This window comes from Osmerus mordax, chromosome 18 (genome assembly GCF_038355195.1).
Source record: "Osmerus mordax isolate fOsmMor3 chromosome 18, fOsmMor3.pri, whole genome shotgun sequence".
In the NCBI taxonomy this organism is placed as follows: Eukaryota; Metazoa; Chordata; class Actinopteri; order Osmeriformes; family Osmeridae; genus Osmerus; species Osmerus mordax.
The window spans coordinates 10648745-10672087 of NC_090067.1; the positions used below are offsets into that span (position 1 = coordinate 10648745).

Here is a 23343-nt window from a genome sequence, read left to right on the forward strand (position 1 = left end):
TCAAACCAAAATATATCGTAATAATAACATAAAAAAAACAAAGACACTGTAAAGGGAGCAGAGCACGAGTGTACGCAGCTTTACAATCATCTGCCCATCATGATTTGTGGTCAATGTACACTTAACCACCAGCAGAGAGCGCCCTCACCTAACATATTGGTGCAGTCACGAAACTGCACTGAGAATGACCTAGGGTCAGTGCTTGAAAAAAAAGGGGGCAGTGCTTGGTTAAATGTCCAAGTCAAATGCTGCCCTTCTGGTTTGCAAAGTATCTAAAAATCTTGTCTAAAGTATCTTGTCCAGCAAATTGAAAGACACCTCGCTTTCACATGTTCGTGCAACTCTATACAATGTTGTCATAGTCATGCGCCAATCCTATTTTGTCTAGCCTATACAAGTCTCAGTTCAGTCAGATTCACCAGAATAAAAAAACGGATTAGTTGTTATGCTCCCTTTTAGATAATGAATCTTTAATAGCACAGTTTTACAATACAATCAATATGACTCTCTCTTGAGATGACTATATACGGATAACAATCTTAAATAAACTATGTACATTTCAATGAGTCATCTTAACATAGAGGTTGGGGGAGTACAAAGGAGTGGGTACACGTATACTCAAACCATTAAAGACACGGGGGGGGGGGGGGGTAGTTAAGGGTTAGAGGACTCGGAGATGACGTTGTTGAGGTCTTACTACCATCAGGGCAATAAGGTCAGGTGGGTCAGGATGTTGACATCACCAGTTCGACGGATCATTGTATCTGGTTAGATGGGAAACAGGAAGATGCTGTGACTAGAGATAGGCTATTTATCAGTGGAAGACAGCATACAGGCTATGCACCCACTGAAAGAGGCCAATGAACACACACACACACCTGGATTGTGGGAGGGTATCCGTGCTGTCCTTCATCAGCAATTCTGAGATCAGTGTGTCCAGCGTGTCAGGACTGGATCTCTTGCCATACCTGAGAATAACAGGGAGGGAGCGTGGGTGATAGACCCTTGAAGACAAACCTCAGAAAATTAAATGCGCATGCAGAATACGGCGAAAGACCTGAGGTAAAATACTGGTGCTCCTGTTTTACATTATGCTTTTCTTCGTACGTTCTACTTAAGCGTGCCTATTTTTTTATGGCCGTGTCCTAAGGTTTTGGCAGTCAACATCTCCAAGTCAACAAAATCAATTATTGAAGATAAACGCCAGCTAAATGCACTTGCCGCTGATTTCTCGATTGGTTTTCTAAAGAGCGTGAGCAAGCGCGGGGAGAATAATGAAATCTGTGAAGCGCGGTGTGGGACATTGTTAATGAGCATCTACGGGATTTTCCACTGGGATTAACCCTGCATTTAAAATGGCCAAGCATTCAAAAAAGAGAACCTTTGATCTGTTTGGAGTTGTACGAATCATTTAGCCAACCAACACAAACAGATAATTCATTTAAGCACCGTGTAAACTTTTAATATCTTAATTAAGCAATAGGAATTTCTATTTAGCCTATATAATAAATGCAAAAAGTAGATTCAGTAGGAATTTTATGGACGCAGTAGGAATTTTATGGACGCGGCAGTAGCCAAAGTTTTGGTCCAGTGTTTTGGTCAACATTTTCCTACAAAATAGCCTATAAGATGGAACACAATATGGTTTATCAAGACGTTTCTATTTTCCCGATCCGTCGTGGGGTTTCCGTTCCAAAGTACATCCATAGGCTACCATTTACCTCTGTCGTGTAATGAGGTTAATGTAATGTCTAAGGGCGGAGTAATATTTGGCAAGTTCGTCCGCTGGTGCATCCTCTCCCGGGTTTTCAGGTTTGACTGGGTACCCATCAGTCAACGTCCCGATGCATAGGAGAGCCCACATGATTAACGCCAGAGCACCCAGCCAGGTTCCAAAATTGTGCTGCATCTTCACTAGTACAGAAATAAGACAGAAAAAACTACTTACATTACTTCCATCTCACGTTTATTCTAAACATCAACTTTTTCGAACCTTGAAACAGGAGATTTAAAGGCAGTCCATGGCGCACAAAGACAGAACAAGTAATGTCTTCAGTGCAATTTAATTGTATTAAAATAGCAATTAATATATTATATTAATGCTACTAGCTTAGTTTAAGTTAAATGTTTTTCTGATCTCAATTGGCAACCACACATAAATATGTATTTAGTTGTAAAGTAAGGTAGGCTATCACAACAGGTGATAGCCTACCTTAGATTATCCGAAATCTGGAAACCAAGCATCTAGCATTCATTGTAAAGTATGTTTTTAAGTGTTACTTACATTTGAGAAGGATAGTTCGACTGCTGTTCTTGGATGTTTCTCGGCTCCTGACTGTTCAATAGTGGGGTGCGATTTATATATCGGGGTCGCAGATGGAGAAGGCGTCACAGACGCGCACCATTGAGCGCAAGTCTCTTTGGCTGAGGAAGTTACGCGTCACTTGTGGAGCTGTCATCGCCCTATTTTGACGAATTTTAGACTATTGTGTATATATATATAAATATATATTTTTCAGAAAATCAAATGCTGGAAATAAACAATAGTAGCTGTAATCATGATCTATTAAAAGAGTTGTCCATTGCCATGTAACCCTCTGTTTCTCCCTCAGACATGGGTGTTTGTATGTGTATGTGTGTGTCTGTGCGTATATGAGTGTGTATTTCACAGTTAATTGGTCGTTTTTCTACCAGATGCATGAATGTTTAATAGCGCTGGCTGATAGAGTGAAACAATGGACAGTAATGACAAGTGTGGAGAAGAGAATGCGGTTTAGAAATGCGAGACAATAGTTAATCATCTTCTCTTAATGGTTACTGATGACTTTATCTACGTGTGTTGAAATAACATTCGGATGAATTTAATCAAACTTGCAATGAAAGCCCGCCTAAGGCCAAAATAGACCGTATAATCACATTCATTTGAAAGTAAAAAATGCACTGGATGCGTTTGAGATTTGATGAATCAATCGCAGCACTAATCGGGTACAATAGGCTATTGATATAGTAAAGATCAATTAGGCTACTCAAAATACCTAAAGTTTAGTGTGATATGTAGATGTCACCCAAATATCCACCAAGGATATATATTCACTTAGGGCATCAAGATAACCAATACAGGCAAACCTTTAAATATCTCCTTCAAAATTACTGAATAGGAATTTTCTTTGACGTACCAAGCACTTCATTCAAAATCTATTCATGATACCTTCATCTCTCACTCTTTGAGAGCTTGAGATTCAGCTGTCTTGTAACGTTTTCAGCCAAGATGTTTTAAAGTGCTTGTATGAAGTGAGATTGCAGAGACGGATGTGGCAAAGCAGCTCCCACTACAGTAAGTGGAGCAAGAAGTGTGACCGGATTCCTCCACCTATTCATATTTCTGTTTTCCCTGTCATTCTGAGGTTTGCGGGGTGTTGTTAGTTTAATTTGTGATAATATATAGTATTTATAATTGGCCTTTACTTTAGTGCAGTGGCAGGAGTTAGTTGTATGAGGGTATAAGTAAACTGGATCACGACACAGAGTAGCACAAAGTCACATATGTTACACACTCCTCACATGGTGACACGCAGGCTACAGATGGCACCCCTGTGCCCGGAGGGAACGTGGCCAACACAATAAACAACATGCCCGTACTGAGCTGCAGTAGATGGCCTCAGGGAGGGCCGTCAGTGGCAGTCCAAGATCACAACTCTGGCTAACCTATAGGTCAGTAGGCATTAGTCTCCATCTACCCACTCCATCTTTCTGTAGATACAGTGATTCATGCAGAGAGAGGAAGATTGAGCTGTACTTTTAGAAGCTTCAGAGTGGATGGAAAGTGTTTCTCAAGATGTAATAAAACAAATAAAAGATAAACATTCTCATTATCTATCATACAAGAAAACAAACCATGCTGTCTGTTTACTCAGTGCTATACAGTTGTGCAGTATCTGGTATCCTGATACTTCATACAGTAAGCCTTTCACCAATGATTACATGTTCATAGTGAAATCTGAAATCCCTTTCCTTAATGCCAGAATTAAAGTATTGTGTATTAGCCAGCTCAAGCTGGTTGTAATGCAAATGTTATTCCCCTTGGCGCTCGACCACTCATTTTTGAAAGCTTGTATCCTCACTTCAAGATGTATTGTTGAAGTGAATGACACATTATTGATTGCACTACATTTCTTAGAAGAGTTGAAATGGCTTTTATGTAACTGCATTTGGCGAGTTGTTCCTATTTGGTCCCTGCAAATGTAACAAGAAAAGGCTGCGACTATCTGGCAGTCGCTCTCTATCTCCTCTTTTCTTGTGTCTATAAATGCTTACTAGGGAAAAAAAAGCTCAACATATCCAGTTGCCTAAAGCATATATTTAATACAAATGGCATTTAAATTACTGCTTTTAACCATACTGTTGTCTTTATCTGACATGATGTACAAGCTAAACACATTGTATTTCATGCTGTTGTTCAAGCTGATAAGACAAATGTTGGTGTTTTAAGTTTAGATAGTAGCTCAACGCATCTGCATAGAAAACAACCCCAGTACCACCATCATTGTTACCTCTCCACCAGTACAGGCAGTCTAACCAAAAGAAGACAAAACCAATACCTCAATAAAATCAAGTAATCAATGTCACAAAAAGGTTTCACAGTTGCCTGCAGATCAGCACCGACAACTAACCCAAACCCCCAAAATGTAAGTAATGTTCTATATCTAAACCTAACACTTTATATATTAAAATGGATCATTGAAGGTAACATTAAGGTTTGGTGCTGGTTTTCCATGTAATTTTGCCTTTCAATGAGCAGTGCATTAAATAAGATGTGAAGGCCAATTATCAATGAAAATTGACAATGTTCTAGGAGCTTAATTTATCTGTGACACAGTAAAATGTTAACTTCCCTTCAGGAAATTGCAGGAAATGTAAATCCGTATGTTCTGGTTCACATTATTATTTGTCTCCTGTTAATTAAGAGGCCGTTAGTCACTGCTGTTGTGAAGGCAAGTCAACCCATCAGTTCTTCTGAATGTTGTCAGTCTATGTTGTTGACCGTCTCGTCCTCACAGGACCGTATTCATAATATATATTGGGGGACACACATCCCTCCCCAGAAAATATAAATGTGCTACGCTACGACAGGCAACCACGCACGCTGTCCGAAATGATCATAAAAAATCATATTCATAACTAAACGTAAAAAAAGAAGGAAATGACATTTCCCCAGCAGATTTCGTCCCCCCCAATGTTAACTCCATGGTTACGGCCTTGTGTCCTCACTCTGTGTCTGACTGCATGTCATTCATACAAGAAGCATCCTACTTTGACAGACTGATTTGAAGAATGACAGCAAAGTCATGTCATGTGTCCAGTGCAGTTGTGACCTCAGGTCAGCATTCACTGCCAGTACTGTAAAGAAAATGAATAACACCTCCAATAAAAGGTGTGGACCAATAAAAACACCAACAATCAATCACTGTTAAACCAATAAACTGTCAAAGTGCATATCACTATTCCAGTCACATGGACAGTGTATGATGATTGTGTGTGTGACAGTGAGGTAGTTCATCTTGTGTGGTCACCTTTCATACAGCCCCTCAGTCAGTTTGGGTGGGTTTTGTGCGTGTGTGCATCCCAGACAGAACACTATCAACAGTCTAGCCTAGACAATCATTTATGTTTGACTTGTTTAAGTAATTTATTTCAGTTCCAACTACTTGGTTGAGCATTGCTGCCTGACATGGGATTGGGCACTTAATAAAGCATAATTTAAGCAACCCTTATTAAGATTCCATCTGAAGCATTAAAAAGCACTTTGCTATAGTTGTCCGGCAGTAGAATGTGCAGCTTTTTAAAGACATTTCTTTCTACTTCAACATTAGGGTTTGATAGTTATTATTACTAATGTTTGTGTGATGTTACGTTGAGTTCCTGCACACTCCACACCGCCCAGACACAGGCATGCACAGAGAACAGCGTTCAGTTTTAATCATCTAGTACTTGGTATTATTCTACTTCGCTGCACACAAGCACACAAAACCCACTGACTCACATCTTTATCACCTTCCCTCTCTTTCTCTCTCTCTGACTTTAAAAGAAACTCAGCCAGTTCCTGTCCCTATCTGTCTCTTGCTTGTTCCATTTCCTTCACCATTCTTCTCACGATTCAAGGGGTCTTAAGAGGGTGTTATGGGGAGAGAAAGCTTAAACGGTGATGAGGAAGAGAACGAACAGAGATAACAGCAAATCAACAGGGTCCTTATCAACAGGCTCAGACGGCTCCTTAAGAAAAGTTATGTCTCTCGACCTTTCTTCCTCTCTACTTCTGGCATCGCAGCCTGTCTTAACCTCTAAATGTAAGTCTTTGTCTATCCTCTTCAGTCAAATTGTTTGTTTTCTTTTCTGTTCTGCCAGCCTGCATCTTTCTGTCTCTCACTCACTTCTTGCTCACTTCCTCTTTTTATGTTTCATCATGAAGTATCACATCCTTTGATTTTGCCTTGAGTGTCTCACCCAATCAGGGGTCCCTCGATGACTGCAAATAGTTCACTTTGAAAAGACAATCAGAGATCAGGAAAGAGTTCCGTTCTCATTTTTGGTTTCTGCTTTCCTTTGAATCCCCTTGATTGTCTGAGTATGATGGAAAGTTTGTGTGCGTGTGTGCTAGCATGTGTGTGTGTGTGTGTGTGTGAAGAGTTTTAAATAGGGTTCGAAATCATCTTCGATAGCCAAGCATTGTTATTGATTTTTTCACAACTGCACGACATTGCCTTCTATTTGCTATTTGAACGCTTGGAGAATAAAGAAAATACTCCCCTCATCCCTTCACTTGTCCCTTCCCCCCATCCTAACATCCTTCAAAGATCCTAGTAACATAGGAGGCCATCGAAGTGGAAAACAAACAGGCTCCATGAAATCACAGCATTTTCGATTTCCAACTATTCCAAATAGAATACAAAGACATAACAAAAGAAAAACCAAAGCTTTGATGTTGTATTGTTTGGGCTTTGATTCCAGTGGTTCTGATGTATTTTCTGCCTGTGGCATGAAAGTAAAACCAATTGATCGATCTTGTTGGGAAAAGGATACTGGTTGTTCTCTACTCCCCTCTATTTATCATACTGAGACTCAAGGAGAACAGCAGCCAAGATCCATTTAAGAAAAAACCTCACAATTAATCTTTTCAAACATATACAACCAAATCAAGTTATTCATCTTAAATATTTTAAAGATGGTTATGGCACCAACATCTTAAGATACTTACTTCCTGAGTCCTGTCTTTGATTCTTTGTCTCTCTCCTTTCTCCTATTTTAGTCAGATTAGAAAAAATGTGCTCTACTTCAATTTAGCCGATCTGTCCTCACACTACACGGTACTACAGTAATGAAGTGTTTGCGCACAACATAATTGCCCTCCTAATCTCTGTTCTTCTCTCATTCTCGGTTAAGCACCCTGTCAAAAAAGATGGGTGTGGTTCCCATGGCAATGCTGCAATTGAGGTAGTAATTTTCTTGATCAGATTCCCAAAGTTAATTACATTTCAGGCCAAAACTGGGTTGCTATGGTGAAGCAATTATGCACAACAAGCTAATGGTGCCAGACTATTTTCTCTGGTCTTTTCTTATAGAATGACTTTTTCTCTTATACCTGTCTGTGAGACTGATGTGGAAAGTTCTAGAACTTTACACAATTTAAAATCAATAAGACACAGAGGCTACAAATGTCCTAATATCTGGATGCTTGGTTCTAAAAAGAGTCTCGCGTCTCTCAGTGTGTAGTACTGTGTACATGCGAGTGTTGATGCCATAGCGGCAGATATTCCCATCATCACACACACACTGAATGTGAAGTGTCAGCCTTCAGACAAGATCCATTCCACTGGCTTCCCTCTCCTACCCTTGGCTGGAGGGACGCAGGTGCATCCTTGCCACCTCTGCAGCCCACCTCCTGTCCCTCTCCCTCTAGACCACCTGTTCAGCACACACTCACAAGATCAAAAACGGTTCCCCAGGTGTCCGCTGTGTGACGACACAGGTGATGGGACTACGTTCACTGATGCAGTCCCTACAGCATGAGGATGATCCACTGTGACCTGACGTGGGGAACATTTGTGTGGGAGTTTATGTTTACATCCTGTCTACTATGATTCATTTAAGAAACTTAAAAGTGTACTGCCCAAGAAAGAACATTGCATGTTCTATTCTTTTTTATTCCATTCCTGAGGATTAACACAGTTCTCATCAACACTGATCTGCCATGAAGAATTGGATTAATCAATCCAGACAGTACACTGATCTCCATATCGAAACCTTCAGATTTTCTTTATCATCATGTAATCCGTGGTACCATATTTGGTAAACAACTTACATTTGTTCAGACGCACCACACATATAAGATACATGCTTTCATCTTTTATGTAGCTTATCCCTTTTGAGATCAAACAAACAGGCTATATACATTTAACCACTTAACTTCTCATTATCTAGTTTACTTTGGTTTCCACAGTCCAAGTCACTGAAGCTGCTTGGTATATGGTACCAGGTTCTTCTCCTCCATAGTGTTTCATACAGATTCATTAAAAACATTGTGTAATCAGTGTTTCCCCTACCATTATATTAGGGGCACCCCGCCCCCCCCTGTTTTAGTTGGACAACCACTTGGACAAAAGCCCCACTAGGCATTCACATGAAAAAAGGAATATGATGAATGGTTTGTGATTAATGGTAGATTAATGGAAGCTCCCAATACCCCCTAGTGGACGATATGGCAGGTCACTATAAATGACTCTTCCTTCGATGTATGCTGTACCCGACCTACTACAGTTCTCAAGTGCAGCCTGCAGTTATGCCTGCTGTGTGTTCATCTTTGGCTTTTTGCTGATTGGACTAAGTCACTGATTGGCTAGAGGTTGACTGGCCTCTTCAAGTATCCCTCGGTTGTTGATTACATTGAGGTCACACATAGGCAAGGTTGTACACATAGGCAAGTCTCTGTTTGTATATGTACACTGCATGTTGTACTGGGCCAATTATTTGATGTCAAACACAATAACATGCAGAAAAGTCTATATCGCTGTTCAATAACAGGCCCAATTTGATATTAAAGTAGATCCCAATTAAATAAAATCAAGAAGTTACAAAAAGGCTAACTTTTCAAAACGAGTGAGCATTATTCAATTCAATGACGGTATTTCATTTTTGGATTATATTACACTTGGACTGTTTGAGTGGGAAACGTTCCAAGTGTCTTTGACTTGTAGCTATTTAGATAGTTGCTTGCAGGGTTATTTGGGAAGGCGCTTGTTGGGTGCAGTTGCAGGTGGTTTAGTGGACAATGATGATGTGCTACCTCTTGTTGACGAGATCTTCTCTCTGGCAGCCAGTCTCTCCGCCTTTAGCTGAAACAATGGATAATTACACTATTTATCTATGAATGATACTGCAGCTTTAGACATTACTCATGCCTTGTACATTTTAGATGCTATAAAAACACAATAGAACAGAAATAAAATCTCTTCATGTAGGAAACAGTTACAGTTTTGGCATGATTGTAAAGCTGTTGGCACTCTATCCCTCTGCCGATTCCTGCATTTGACCAACCGCAACAGTTCTGCTGTATGCTTATCTGTGCATCACTGAACAGCGGTCGATTGCTCTGCACTGCCCTCTAGTGCCACTGAACATTCCTCACCCTCTCCTGGTAGCGCCTCTCAAAGTACGCCATCTCTTCCTCCTCCTTCATCCTCAAGTTCGACAACACCTGGGTCACTGATGACTCAGCTGCACATATCAGAAAACAGTAAATGTATTTAATGTTCCTACAAAGATGTTGAAGGGTATTGTTTATTCAGTTCACTATACAGTGCCCCCTGCTAAATTGTAAGAAGAGAAATGGAGGGCACCTTACAGCCTCTGTTCTGACCTGTAGGTCCAGAGGTAGGACCATCCTATGTTCTGGCCTGTAGGTCCAGAGGTAAGACCATCCTATGTTCTGGCCTGTAGGTCCAGAGGTAAGACCATCCTATGTTCTGACCTGTAGGTCCAGAGGTAGGACCATCCTATGTTCTGACCTGTAGGTCCAGAGGTAAGACCATCCTATGTTCTGACCTGTAGGTCTAGAGGTTGGACCATCCTATGTTCTGACCTGTAGGTCCAGAGGTAGGACCATCCTATGTTCTGACCTGTAGGTCCAGAGGTAAGACCATCCTATGTTCTGACCTGTAGGTTCGGAGGTTGGACCATAGGCCTTCTCAAACACATGCTGTAACGCCCCTGATGGTCCAGAGGTCAAGGTATCGAGGGGAGGAGCACCTACACATACAGACACACATATATTTGGAACATTTCATTGGAATCCACATGGAAAACATCTGTGGGGATGTCTCACCTACACCGCTGTCATCGAGTCTCAGGTACCCCTCAGCCAAAGAGCTGAACCCAGTGAGTCCCCCCATTGCAGCATAAGGAACACACAGACCAACAGGCCGTCCTCGAGCCTCCCGTTCCTCTATTGTCTCAACCTGCAGGAGGAGACTGATGTACTAGACAGTGATGCTCAATATCAGGTTTCTATCAGGTACTGCTGAATCCTTGGTCTAGTTCAAACTGAAACTTTGACCTGAATCTCACTTGAGTCTGGTGGGCTGAGCTGGGCTCACCACACCCACAGGTGACGGTGCTCCGGAACCCAGTACAGGATGTACCTGAGAACAGGAGACAGGAAGTTCAAAATGGAAGAAAAAACCCACATGGATGAGGGTTCTTCGGTACATCTCTCCACCTATTATTGGGGAAGTCAGCCAAACTCACATTTCCTACACAGGTGTTTGGAGGCTGCATTGTGATCGTGGGCAGAGTGTTTGCACCTGCAGCGGATAGGTTGCGACCCGTTCAGAGGAACGTACTCATAAGCAGCACATGGACATCGGAGGACCAGACATCGGAGGACTAGAGGCCGTTCAGAAGGAACAACCTCAAAGTCTGTCTGGTGCTGCTTGTACCTGGAGAATTGAACACAAAACAGCTGTGAATATACTCAGGTAAATAAGCCATCTAGAACCAAGCCGAGCACTTGTAATGTAATGTAATGTAAACCAAAGGTCTGTTTTCTTCCTCTTCGGGTAACAGTTAAAGTGTAGGCCTATTTATAGAATAACAACTCAAAGTTTCCCAAATGACAGCATAGTTGACTGTACTGTACCTGTGTGTGCAGAAACATGCTGTCTCTGGGCCTATGAGCTTGCAGTCTTTACCCCATGGCACTCCAAAGCTCACATACAGCCTGTTCTTGAATCTCTGAGGGAGGACCTTCTTCTTGTACTCTTCATATTCTTCTGGGGAAAATAGTCTGCCTCCATCGTACTCACCAACAATTCTTGGAGAGAAACATAGAAATGGGATACGGCTACAGTAGTGCTTAATGTGTAAAAAACAGTTTTGCGAAACGTTGCCTACTGTAATGGTTAACTGCCATAAAATAATTCCATAATATTAGCTACAACAACGGATTACATTCAGGTGTTTAGAAACTCTGAACCTGTCTCAATACATTATTGAGTTAGCAGTCTAGGTCGTGTTATCAGCGAGCTTTGGCTAGGCTACACTCCCTAGCTAGACTATTAGTTAGCTAGTCTAGTCTACTTATTCTTTTGAAAAGCTTAGGCTAATTTAACCCTGAAAACAGTCAACCCTTAGTCAAACCTTCTGTATTCCAGATAGTCATCTACTGCTGTTAAAGCAGTCTTATCGAGACACAGTCTTTCCATAATGAAACCCTCGTTTCAAATAGAAACTAAACAACTACTGCTACGACTAGTATCCAGTTAAAGCTACTCCCGCGGGCCAGTGTTCACGTTGCTAAGTGATGGGAGAGGAAACCCTAGCGCTTTCCCCTCCGCAATATTATAGAATATATTATTGATGTGTATGCCTATTCTGTTATAGGCTTATCTGTTCTCATCTCCCCACTCCTCTTTCCTCTCCTTTCACTGTGTATGTGGGAAAAATTTAAAAAAATTAAATTAAATAAACAAAAATCCACAAACATCTTTGCAAAGTGTGATGTTCTCACACTCTTTTCAAAGCGTCTTATTCATCCTTATAAGACTTGAGCGTTTCATATATGAGTGTGTGAATGTGTTTCACATGCGAGCATTTCTTATGTAGGCTATGTAAATGTTCAGTCGTATATGCCCGTGTGAACATTTCACGTGAATGCGTTTCATGTGTCAATGCAAGCATTTCACATATGTGGATGTGAGTTTTTAGTTGTATGAATGCGTGCATGAACATTTCACATTCATGTGAATGCGTTTCGTGTCTGCGAGCATTTTACATGTGGTGGATGTGAGTTTTCAGTAGTATGAATGTGTGTGAACGTTTCATATGTGAATGTGTATGTGTTTAATATGTGTTTGTGTAAGGACAGTCTGAATTAAACGGCCCCTCATAAGTATGCATTGCATTGCAAGGTCAGACTGGCCAGTGTTAATACGTAAAATACATTTCCCAGAAGCCACGCAGTCCGAAGGATGGTGACGCAGTACACATCATTTACTATCGACTTCTGACAGTTCGAGACTGAGTTCTTGGGGAAGGCTGTTTTTCATAAATATTCTGAGCAAAGAAAACGACAGTCTGTGCTTTTTGTGAATGTCAACCTGACAAGTTAGCATGCAATATAATTGCAGCTATCAGTAACGTTAACTTGTTTTGTAAGCAACATCTGGCAGCGGGCTAGCACTAGCATGGTGGTGTGGTGATGGTGTTTATACACTACGACCCTCATCGGTTGAGCTTTCTAGTTTTTGCACGCTTACAGCTCCATCTTATTTGGAATGGGAAACCAGTCTGACATCTGAAACACCACGGACACAAAGTAACAAAGGTACGTTTTAAGGAGGGGTTTCCCTTTAATCCAAATATGTAAAACTTTTTCAGGTGAAAGACGCGTTTTCAACGTTTGTATCACGAGAGCTATTTAACGACCGTTGGCAGCTGTCTGAAAACTTGTTAGCTCGCTCGCTAGCTACGCTAGCTCCCGACTACTGCTGAGATAGATTGGTGCTATGCTGCAAGCTAGGAACGTTAGCTAGTTGTGGTGTTCCAAGTAGTACATTTGTTATGACTATCGTTTACAAACAGGTCTCTTCTCGATCTAGTGAGTTTGAATGGTTATACATTATTTCAAACGTCTTGTTTTATCATTTCTGTGTTGTAAATGCAGGGTCAGGATTTCAACAGGCAATCTTTCCATCAGTGTTTTAGCTAAAGCAACACTGGCCAGATTACAGAGTTGGATAAATATTTGACTATATGTTGTTTTCAATTCGTGACTAACATCTGTGGTGTGGAGATATACTGCAGGGATATCGCATCAATCTGCTATACACCCTCTTTTTTTTATTACACCAATTTGAGTCACACTCGCTCTACATATGTTGAGCTCATGCAGGTTTGTTAACAGTGGAGTTTTAGTGGGTGAGTCATTTATGCTGCCGAATATTTATATTGCCCCTGAGTTGAGTTGAACATATTGTTGGCACTCAAAGTCTTTTAGACATGCATATTCTTCTTACACTACCAGTTCAATGTGTAACATTGACATTGATACTTTGGTTCTCAGACACCAAAAAGACCCCCCAAAAAGTATTAAAAGAAAACTGGACAACTGTTTAGAAGAAGAGACTATATGTTGCAAGAGAGTGAGGCAACTGTTGAAAACTTTCAGGAAGCAACATCTGATTAACTGTTTTTACTCTCTTACACCACTCTTTTCCCCATCCAGTTGTTTGTCTTGTTTATTGTTCAGTAGCAGCAAAGTAGTGAGAGGTCACTTTAAGTGCGTGTGTACATAAGAGGTGGGGATGCATCCGTCTGGATTTTGTTACTCTTCTTTTCATAATTGATTTCCCTCAGTCATTGTCCCTTATCTGACCTCCATAAGATGTGCCCACACCCATAGGACTGCAGAGAAAGAACCCAATGACAGACTGATGAAAGCAATAATATATTCCTTGAGCCTCGGCATTGTACAGTTTTTATCTAGTCCAGATAACAATTGTATCATGTTATATGATTAAGGCCCAGGTTCATGCTGGTACATGAACAAACTAGCCTATGTTGTTCTGTGCTATTTGAATTGGTAGCTAATAGGGGTGTGACAATATATCGCAATACAACATTTTGACAATATGTATCGTAGAGTTATGGCAATATTTTAACAATATGACGTCCGTTTGATCCTATTGGTTGAGTTACCACCGCACGACCTACTCTGCACCTGTGTCATGCATGCATGCATGCATTTATTGCATTCACAGAAATCGCGTTAACTAAATTGTATGTACAACAAATACATTTTTTGAAAATGTTTAATGTTTTGGAAATAAATCTGTTAATTGAATTTCAGTTTCATAAATCTGTTAATTGAATATCAGTTTCATTTTTGTTCAAAATATCGTGATACGTATTGTATCGTACACCCTGTATCGTGATACGTATTGTATCGTACACCCTGTATCGTGAGATGTGTATTGTTACATCCCTAGTAGCTTATTGTGTGTCTGCACTAAGCAAATAAATCATTCTAGAAGTATTTGTTTCCTGACGCCATATTTGATGATTCTTAGACTTAAACTCATCTTTTTATGGTGTACTGTGTTTGTCTACAGGTCTTATCTGACATCCTGAATGAAGGATGTTACATAAGGGATGTGTTCCTGTGGTTTGATGCCAGGCTTCCTGCTCCTTCAGCTTCTCGTGCTCCAGCCCTTACCCATTACCCCTTAACTCTGTGTGCCGTAAAGACGTTCCCAGTTCACAAGGCTTCTCAGAACAAGGTCCAAAGCCACCTCCAGGCCAATCCAACAGACTCCCAGCTTCCCGCCTCAGACCGACTCCCTTTCCACCTCTTTACATACAACCCCAGCAAGCTTGCTCACCTCCTGCCTAAAACTTGAGTCCTTCTCCCTTCCTTCCTCACACTCCCAGACCTCCAGCCCCAGTCCCTGTACCATGCTGGGTGCACTGCTGCGGAGGAACATGTCCCAGAAGCTGAGCATGCTATTGCTGGTGTTTGGGCTGGTGTGGGGACTAATGTTGTTGCGCTACACAGTGCAGCAACCACAGCACCAGAGCAGTGCCGAGCTTAGGCAGCAGATTCTTGAGCTAAGCCGTCGCTACGTCAAAGTGCTCACAGAAGAGAACCAGAATGCACCTGGTGGCCCACAGGGCACCTCTATGGCAGGATATGGTAAGGGCTCAATTTAGTTGCCTTTACATTTACATTTAGTCACTTAGCAGACGCTCTTATCCAGAGCGACTTACAGTCGCTTTTCTATCTTTAACGTAATTGTTTGTTCAGACTTGGTAACTTCCCTCCCTACTTGTCTCTTTCTGTTTCTTGCTCACCTCTAGCTGATCTGAAGAGGACCATAGCCGTGTTGCTGGATGATATTATGACACGGCTGGTTAAATTGGAGGGGAAGGTCGATCTGGTGGCGAACTCCTCCGCCACTAACACCTCCCATCCTGCAGGGGGTGCCCTTTCCTCTGCTCCTGCTGCCTTACATAAAGCCACCAAGCAGGGGACACCTGACAGTCACCTGGAAACACCACAGCTGCCTGCACATACACCTAATAGAGCCCACCAAGGGGTATAGTGCAAGAGACTACCTGCTCCTCCCTAGTAAAGTAGTTTAGGTCTATTTTTTTATGAGGAAATTTCTGCACATTTTTATATTTTCCATCATTGACTCTTTTAGGCTTCAATTCTAGCTGAGTGCTTTGGAATCTATAGTGTTTTGACAACAAATAAAATGGACAAACTGAAACTCCATCCAATGGGATTTACCTCTGACAAGACAGCCAACTACACATGAGTGGGCCTATGAATTTGCAATACTGCTTTGCCATATCAAAATTCGGAACTAATTCATGCAGTCATGGTAGATTGGAAATTGTGTCATGTAGCCTCGGTTTTCTGCAGCTCTGGTGCTTACATAAGGGGAGTCGCTTCTTAGATAATATATGTGAAGACAGCAATTAAGCTTTAGACTTTAGATAGAGATAATCCAAAGAATTATATTTGCACTCTGAAAGCTTGATGAATCTTATTTTTACTGAAAGATTATTTTAAGAGGACTAAATAACGTGTGGGGGTGGTTCAAATTGTTGTATGTCATTGCTATGGCTCAATTCTCGATTGATCTCTCATGACCTTACCTTAGGTTGAAGTCTGTTGATCATCCTTGCAGATTCTGAGTTTGAATATGTCTTGAGTTGAACCCAATTGGTCACTTTCACCTTTTCTGTCATGGTTTACATCACAGATTGATTAGTAGGGTCCTATTATCCCTTGCCAAATGTACATTATCACTTGAGTGTGGTAGTTAGTCGTTTGTACTCGATCCTACTGGTCAGCCATTACATCAAGAAACGTTGATTGGTAGAAGGTTATTTCATATTTTGGACACTGATTGATGCAATTTCAGGGAAGTGTATGTAAAGTCAGGCTTACAGTCTGATTATATATACAGTACGTGGATATACATTGGAGAGGAATTTAGAAAGGCAATGTAGCTAGTGATTTGTGATTACCATTGTTTGTCTCATATGGTCGTCCGACCCCACCAACAAAAAAATAGGTATACAATAATTCTTATCACATACTGTGTCTCCGTTGGGCCCTGTAAATCTAATACACTGGTCTATCGGAACTTGTATTGTGCCTTGTCTAATGCTTTATTAACTCTTATGTGATTGATTCGATGCGACTTTATGAATATTTGTTATTTACCCGTACCTGCGGCATGTTTTGGTTTAAGAGACAGAGCTTGGAGTAACATCCGGTCGCAAGCGTTCGCAGATGACGTCTACAGAAATTCTGCAGCGACAACCTCTGCTTTACCTCATCCGCCATCTTCCCAGAACTACCACACTTGTCTTGGCCAGCACAAAAGAAGGCAGAGAAACAGCTGCTGCCTGCCAGCAAATATCGTTACTTCAAAGAGCCGTTGCTATCTTGATAGTACTACCAAAATCGTAATACAAAATGAGTGACATTGAGGATGGAAACTTTGACGGACCAGTAAGTATTGATGTTGTTAGCTAATTTAGCTGCTAATGTAGCTAGCTAGCTAAATCGTCTTTCCATTTCTATCCTCCCGAGTCCTTGCTAACAAGAAACGTTAGCTAGTAGAGCTAGCTCGATTAGCTAGCCTATGTGTTGGTAGGTACTAAGGTAGCCTAGCCAGCTAGTGCTAGCTAGCTCTACAATAAAGAGCTAGCTAGCACTTTATTGTAGCTAGCTCTAGCTGTCTGAGATTGGCCTGTCCAGCGTCGCTAACGTGTTCATATAACATATCAACGTATGTTTCAGATGGGTACATGGATAGCTATCTTGTTATTCGTTGGAATTAATCAATTATTACCGGGCGACACAAACGTTGAAGTAGGCTACAGTAGCACAGTGCGTAGCTAGCCTACTCGTGTGGCTTCAGCTACTAATGACATGTAAATAAGGATAGCTGGTTCACAAGTGTTTGCCTATAAATGTTAGCTAATGAACTCAATTTGCAAAAGAGATAAATCCAAACTATACATGGCGAAACCTAATCCATACGATGGCCATTTTAAACGTTGTTTATACCAGCCTGTTGGCCTGTACGTGGTACTATAATAACGTCGCTCATGCGTCCTAGCTAAACAAAAGATTGATAGCTCGCTTTCAATGAGCTTGAATGGCATAAAATGCATGCTACGTTTTATTCGATATGCTTTTATGTTAACTATATGTTTATTGAAACGTGGATCCAATTGAGTTTTCGAATTAGCCAGCTGGTAATGTACTTCGTCTAACGTACATTTAGGCTAGAGCTACACTAACTACCATTACTACCAAATGTTACTGTGACCTACTATTAGCTACATAAAGACACATCACATTGAATGAACGATTGTATTAGTTTGGATCTCCCCATTTTAGACAGCAAGGCCATTCGGGTAAATAGTAGACAGTAGACATGGACGGTATTGATTGCTCAAAAAATCAACTATCTTCTAGTTCTAACATGGGTAACGCGAGCCAGTGTAGTAGGGAGGTTATATTTCATTTTCTTTTAAACTGCTCTTCCTTTCCTGCTTCCAAAGCTCTGTCATTCTCAAACTATGTAACACATAGTGCAGCTTTATACAAAGCCACAGTAGATAAATGTTTCTCATTTGAGTAATTGTAACTTTAATTCAGTAAGTAACCCCTTTGCCAGTCAACCATTGTAATTGTTCACCTGTAGAAATAGTTAATTTCACATTATCTTTTTTTTTTAAACCCATGATCTTAATTATTTTGAATGTTCTTTTTTCATTAAGGTTATTGATCGTGAAGGATTTGAAGAGTTTTATCCAAGAATGTGGAAGAAACTATCCAAGATTAAAGAAGGCTAATGAAAACATTTACAGAGCAGAACATAGAAGTGGGAAGGGAGAAAAAGAACGGAAGATGGGTCAGATATAGAAGCACTTGCATTGTTATGGCTAAAAATCAGAACTGGTTTCAATTTGGGGAAGAGAGAAAAAAACCGGAATCAGAAAATGAAAAACTGAAAAAAGAAGAACGAAGAACAGTAGAATTCCTGAGAAAAGGGAGTAGCGTAAACAGAATCTGGAAGAATGAATGTATCCATAGGTTAAGTAAATGTACGGTTTATGTTCCAAACGTATCTTTATACTGCTATGCTCTCTTTCTCTGTATGTGCATGTTAACTGCAGATTGTGGCCCAGGTGGGGGACAGGAGAGACATGTTGAATAACACGGGGGGTTCTGAATGTTAAGAATGCCACCGTAGGCCATACATAAATATTTTGTTCTCTGTTTGCGTAATTTGAGCACTAACTCTTTCCTCCACAGTTTGAGCTGTTTTGATGAGGTGTTGTATGAGGACTTGTTTACATAAGTTGCGTTTGTGTTACCTGCAATATGTGTGTGGGTGTGTGTGTGCGTGTTATGAACTGTGTTGCGGTGTGAGAACTTCACTGACAAGCTTCTATGCTACTAGGACTCTCGCTCCCCATCCAAATCGGACCGTGGCAGTCCAGTTCCAGTCAAGTCTGAAAGCCTGTCCCACTCGCCCAGCCTATCCCGAGCTTCCAAACACTCAGAGTCTCGATCCCGTTCACGCTCAAAGTCCAGGTTCGCTGAACACATCAGTTGCCGTTTCTAACCATACCCACGCACTCATTTATTGACGTATCATTTTCTGTGTGCATTCATGGGCAACATCTCCACCTACTTCAGGTCTCACTCTCGGCGGCACTCCAACCGCCGGTACAGCCGTTCCCGTTCTCGCTCCCCGTCTGACCAGAAGAAGTCCCGCTCGCGCTCCTTCAGCCCGGAGTACCGCCGGAAAAAGAGCGAAAGCACCTCGCCCATGTCCAGCCGCCGCCGCAACACCGGCAGCAGAGTGAGTCTGATGGGAGTCAGATGGCTGAGCGGTTAGGGAATCGGGCTAGTAATCTGAAGGTTGCCAGTTCGATTCCCAGCTGTGTGAAATGACGTTGTGTCCTTGGGCAAGGCACTTCACCCTACATGTACCTTTTTGTATCAATATCTGCACATTTTGGTAAAGTAAATCTTGTTGCATATAAACAATAGGAACATGCATGTGTCTTTCAAACGATAGGACTAGGTGTTTCCATACTTTTGACTGGCACTGTATCATGTATAGATCATTGAATGTAAGTAAATATAGTTTAATTTACAATTAGACTGGGTAGCTTGATTTTTTTTTTGTGCCATTCCCTGTGTTTTTCATACCAGCTCCCTCAAATGTAGGTAAGCCAGTTGGTGGTGGTGGTGATGATGATGATGACGTTTTTATTAACCCCTTTTATGAACCCTGCTCCCCTCCCTCTTATTACATCAACAGAGCCATGACTTCAAAAAAGAAACATTCAGTCATGATGCAAGTGATGGGGGTGAAGCCAGGGTATGTGGACCTTCTTACCTACTACAATCAAGAGAGTATCTGTGAAATCGGGCCAAACTAGGCCAGGGTACTCTGTGCGAGGCCTTTAAGCTTTTTGAATGGAAGGAGTAAGAGGTCCTTGAGAAGTTTAGTCTCAAAACTTTATGTGCAAACATTGTAGACTAAATAGTTTCCCTGTGACGTTCTTTGAAAATCTGCGCAAGAAGGGGTTATTAAAAACTGTCATACAGTGACCCATAGAATACTATTTGAAGAATTGTATTATGAAAGGATTTAACTACTTAATGAGTGGGACAGTATTTGGAGCATTTTGTGACCAGTGTGTTAGTGACTCAGATGATCTGAAACCTTGTGGATTGTATGCATACATCTGTGTGGTAGTGCTTACAACACACGGTCGCTAACGGTGACCATAACTTCCCCAGGCTAATCCTGACCCCAACACATGCCTGGGGGTATTTGGCCTGAGCTTGTACACCACAGAGCGGGACCTCAGGGAGGTGTTCTCACGCTACGGGCCGCTGGCGGGGGTCAACGTGGTGTACGATCAACGCACAGGTCGCTCCCGAGGCTTCGCTTTCGTCTACTTTGAGAGAATTGATGATTCCAAGGAGGTAATCAAGAATTTCCTCGGCCTGTGTTAGACTGTGACCATGACAATTACATATTTGTCGTGACTAGCAAGGACAAATGTAAGTGAAACATTTTATGTCTTCATTTTGTGTGGTTACACTCTATCATCACTAGGTGTCAGTCTTTCCAAGCACTTAGAATCCAATGTCTCAACTTCATCCTTTTTAACCCTTGTGTTATCTTCGGGTCATTCTGACCCATCAGTCATTGTGACCCACCGTCGTATTGCGACAAATTTACCTTATACAAAAACAAAGTGAAGCATTTTCTTTTAAGTGTCGGGCTGTCTCAGACCCCCCACATTGGAATGGTTAAAAGAAAATTATTTTTATTTGTTTTTGTATTGGGTAAACACAACAATGGTTCGTTATGAACCTTTGGGTCATGTGACCCGAAGGCAGCACGAGGGTTAAGTAGTTGACAAGTAGTATGATGCCAAATTGAGCTAAATGGTTTATATAGATAAGCTACAGATACCGGATCATTTTATTTAGTTATGACTGATTTTGAACTCTGCCCTGAAGGCAATGGAGCGTGCCAATGGAATGGAGCTGGATGGGAGGCGCATCAGAGTGGACTATTCCATTACCAAACGCGCCCATACCCCTACGCCAGGCATTTACATGGGACGACCTACATAGTAAGACCAGACAGATTAATGCTGTAGATGTTTGCATGTATCCAATCGGCAAAAGGTTCAACAACCTTTTGATAGGGTAGAAAAATTCACTTTTGGCATGATTTATGTTCCCCTAGAAATAGTTAGTTGTTGACCAACATTTTTATACCGTGTCTTCAGTAATGGAGGTGGTGGTGGTGGTGGTGGAGGTGGCGGGAGCAGCGGTAGCAGCAGTGGAGGCAGAAGGGGGGGTCGGGACTACGACCGCGGCAACGACCGTGGCTACGACCGCGGCAACGACCGCGGCTACGACCGCGGCTACGACCGCGGCTACGACCGCGGCAACGACCGCGGCTACGACCGTGGCTACGACCGCGGTTACGACCGATATGATGATTACGATACCAAATACAGGTGAGTTGAACGTTTAGCCGGGACGCCCAATCTCTGTTATTCATGAACAAGTCTGTGGATGAGGAAATCTAAAGGGTGACTCTTACGCCTGTCGCTCTCTCTCACCAGTCGCAGGCGCTCTCCTTCACCATACTACAGCCGATACAGGTCTCGCTCTAGGTCCCGGTCCTATAGCCCAAGTAAGTACACACGCTTGCACTGAGCTCTCATCCTTCCCACCGAGCTCTCATCCTTTCCACCCACTACAGTGTCATTCTTCGTGGCCAGTCGTATAGACATGAAGCTTTACTCCAAGTTCTTATTTTCTTGTAGGACGATACTGAGAAGCTCATATCAACATCTCGTAATTTCTTCATGGAGGTTGGATCGTAGGGGACCATCTCTCGAGGCGGGAGAGGGGACACAGTCAAGCTAACACAATTGTATATCAACGATATTCTGAACTCTTCTATGACTTGTGTAAAATATGACTTAAGAGGGAGTCATTTGTTTATGTGCTGTAGATGTCTTAATTTCTAAATATTTGGATGCATCCATGTGTGGATTGAACTGCCAGGCCCTGTTCTAAAACATAAATGCTCCCTTCTGTTGATCTTTGCTTTGGCTGACCCTACTGATTTATTTTTTTCATCGATCTGTTATTGACTGGCCAGGTGAGGGTGTGTAGGTCACCTACCTCCACCACCAACCCAGCATAAGTGATTCTGTTGAAGATGCATCTCAGTGTGATTTTGTGGATTTTTGTTTGGGGGATGGGGGGTTGCGATTTAAACAGTAGGCCTATAGTTGATATGAAATGGTATTTGGGTCTTCATTCAACGAACCCTTGAGTCTTGGGAGTATAATTTGAATACTTCCAGAGAATTTTTTTATGTATTTTCTGTTGTTTTTTTGACAATAAAAAGAAAATCTCTGATGTGTATTGTTTATTTGTTTTTAGAAATGGATTGCGCTCTTGAGATACACTTAGTACATTTTGACTGAGCAGTGCCTTTTAACACAATACTATGTCAACCTTTATCTGCAGCTGACCTTCCACTGTCTCCATTTAATCCCAGCATTCCTATTTACAGATAACTCACTAACAATGCATTCACCGGGATGGGTGTGATGTGATCAAATGCAAAGATTTACATTCCGCTATGCATTTAAAGAGGCTAGCACCTCAAGCTGCCTGGCTGACCAAAAGAATGACATTTATCAAGCAAAGAGATTATAGTCCTAAAAATAACACTTCAGTACCAGACAGGGTAATGGGTGTGCTCAAAGTCCTGATGTTTGAAGACAGAAGAGTGGCACATTCACATGCCAGATGGTTCTACAGATTCCTTAGGAACCGTTAACGACAAGGGACAAGGGTTAACGCGTGGTCTATCAGCAGAGCATTCTATTGTCACATGCTTTCTGTTCATAGTCTACTAATCTGACTTGATACAAATACCATCCTGGAAGAGGAATGAGCTGAAGATTTTGAGAAGGGAACAGTGAGGCTGCACATGTTGTTAGTCATGACAGTCTCCATGACATCTTGTTTAAGTCTTTTAACTTGGGTAACATCTTGGGTAGACATAGCCATCTTCTCCAAAATGGCCTCGTAGAAGCAGTTTAGAGATGTACTGTAGTTTTTTTTCATGAAAAGTTGACCAGTGGGAGTTTAGGAACAAAATCACATGATCAGACAATGAATAATTGTGTGTGTATTTG

The 23343-nt window shown here is 41.6% G+C and overlaps 4 protein-coding genes across 6 annotated transcripts; 2 read left to right on the forward strand and 2 right to left on the reverse strand.

The window, feature by feature from the left end:
* Positions 1 to 739: 739 nt before the first annotated feature.
* npy (neuropeptide Y) lies at positions 740 to 1909 on the reverse strand. Its single transcript, XM_067255483.1, has 3 exons — positions 1722 to 1909; positions 879 to 968; positions 740 to 764 (listed from the first exon to the last, which is right to left on the reverse strand). Exons 1-3 carry the CDS (start codon positions 1907 to 1909, stop codon positions 740 to 742), a joined length of 303 nt encoding a protein of 100 aa, XP_067111584.1.
* Positions 1910 to 9655: 7746 nt separating this feature from the next.
* On the reverse strand, positions 9656 to 11753 carry fam221a (family with sequence similarity 221 member A). The gene is made up of 7 exons (XM_067256302.1): positions 11689 to 11753; positions 11189 to 11362; positions 10798 to 10988; positions 10618 to 10691; positions 10376 to 10508; positions 10207 to 10260; positions 9656 to 9768 (listed from the first exon to the last, which is right to left on the reverse strand). The coding sequence occupies exons 1-7, from the start codon at positions 11751 to 11753 to the stop codon at positions 9656 to 9658; spliced, it is 804 nt and encodes a 267-aa protein (XP_067112403.1).
* Positions 11754 to 12569: 816 nt separating this feature from the next.
* Positions 12570 to 16706, forward strand: ccdc126 (coiled-coil domain containing 126). Of its 3 annotated transcripts, XM_067255849.1 has the most exons (4): positions 12579 to 12874; positions 14661 to 14828; positions 14980 to 15241; positions 15406 to 16706. In XM_067255849.1, exons 3-4 carry the CDS (start codon positions 15004 to 15006, stop codon positions 15648 to 15650), a joined length of 483 nt encoding a protein of 160 aa, XP_067111950.1. In that variant the 5' UTR covers positions 12579 to 12874; positions 14661 to 14828; positions 14980 to 15003; the 3' UTR covers positions 15651 to 16706. The 3 variants fall into 3 exon arrangements, with proteins under 3 accessions (XP_067111949.1, XP_067111950.1, XP_067111951.1); XM_067255848.1 differs by having other exon boundaries at positions 12570 to 12874; positions 14661 to 15241; XM_067255850.1 differs by lacking the exon at positions 14661 to 14828.
* A 202-nt stretch (positions 16707 to 16908) lies between these two features.
* On the forward strand, positions 16909 to 22559 carry tra2a (transformer 2 alpha homolog). Its single transcript, XM_067256224.1, has 9 exons — positions 16909 to 17077; positions 19044 to 19177; positions 19283 to 19448; positions 19914 to 19973; positions 20399 to 20587; positions 21131 to 21246; positions 21406 to 21639; positions 21748 to 21818; positions 21952 to 22559. Exons 1-9 carry the CDS (start codon positions 17042 to 17044, stop codon positions 21960 to 21962), a joined length of 1017 nt encoding a protein of 338 aa, XP_067112325.1. The 5' UTR covers positions 16909 to 17041; the 3' UTR covers positions 21963 to 22559.
* Positions 22560 to 23343: the final 784 nt, after the last annotated feature.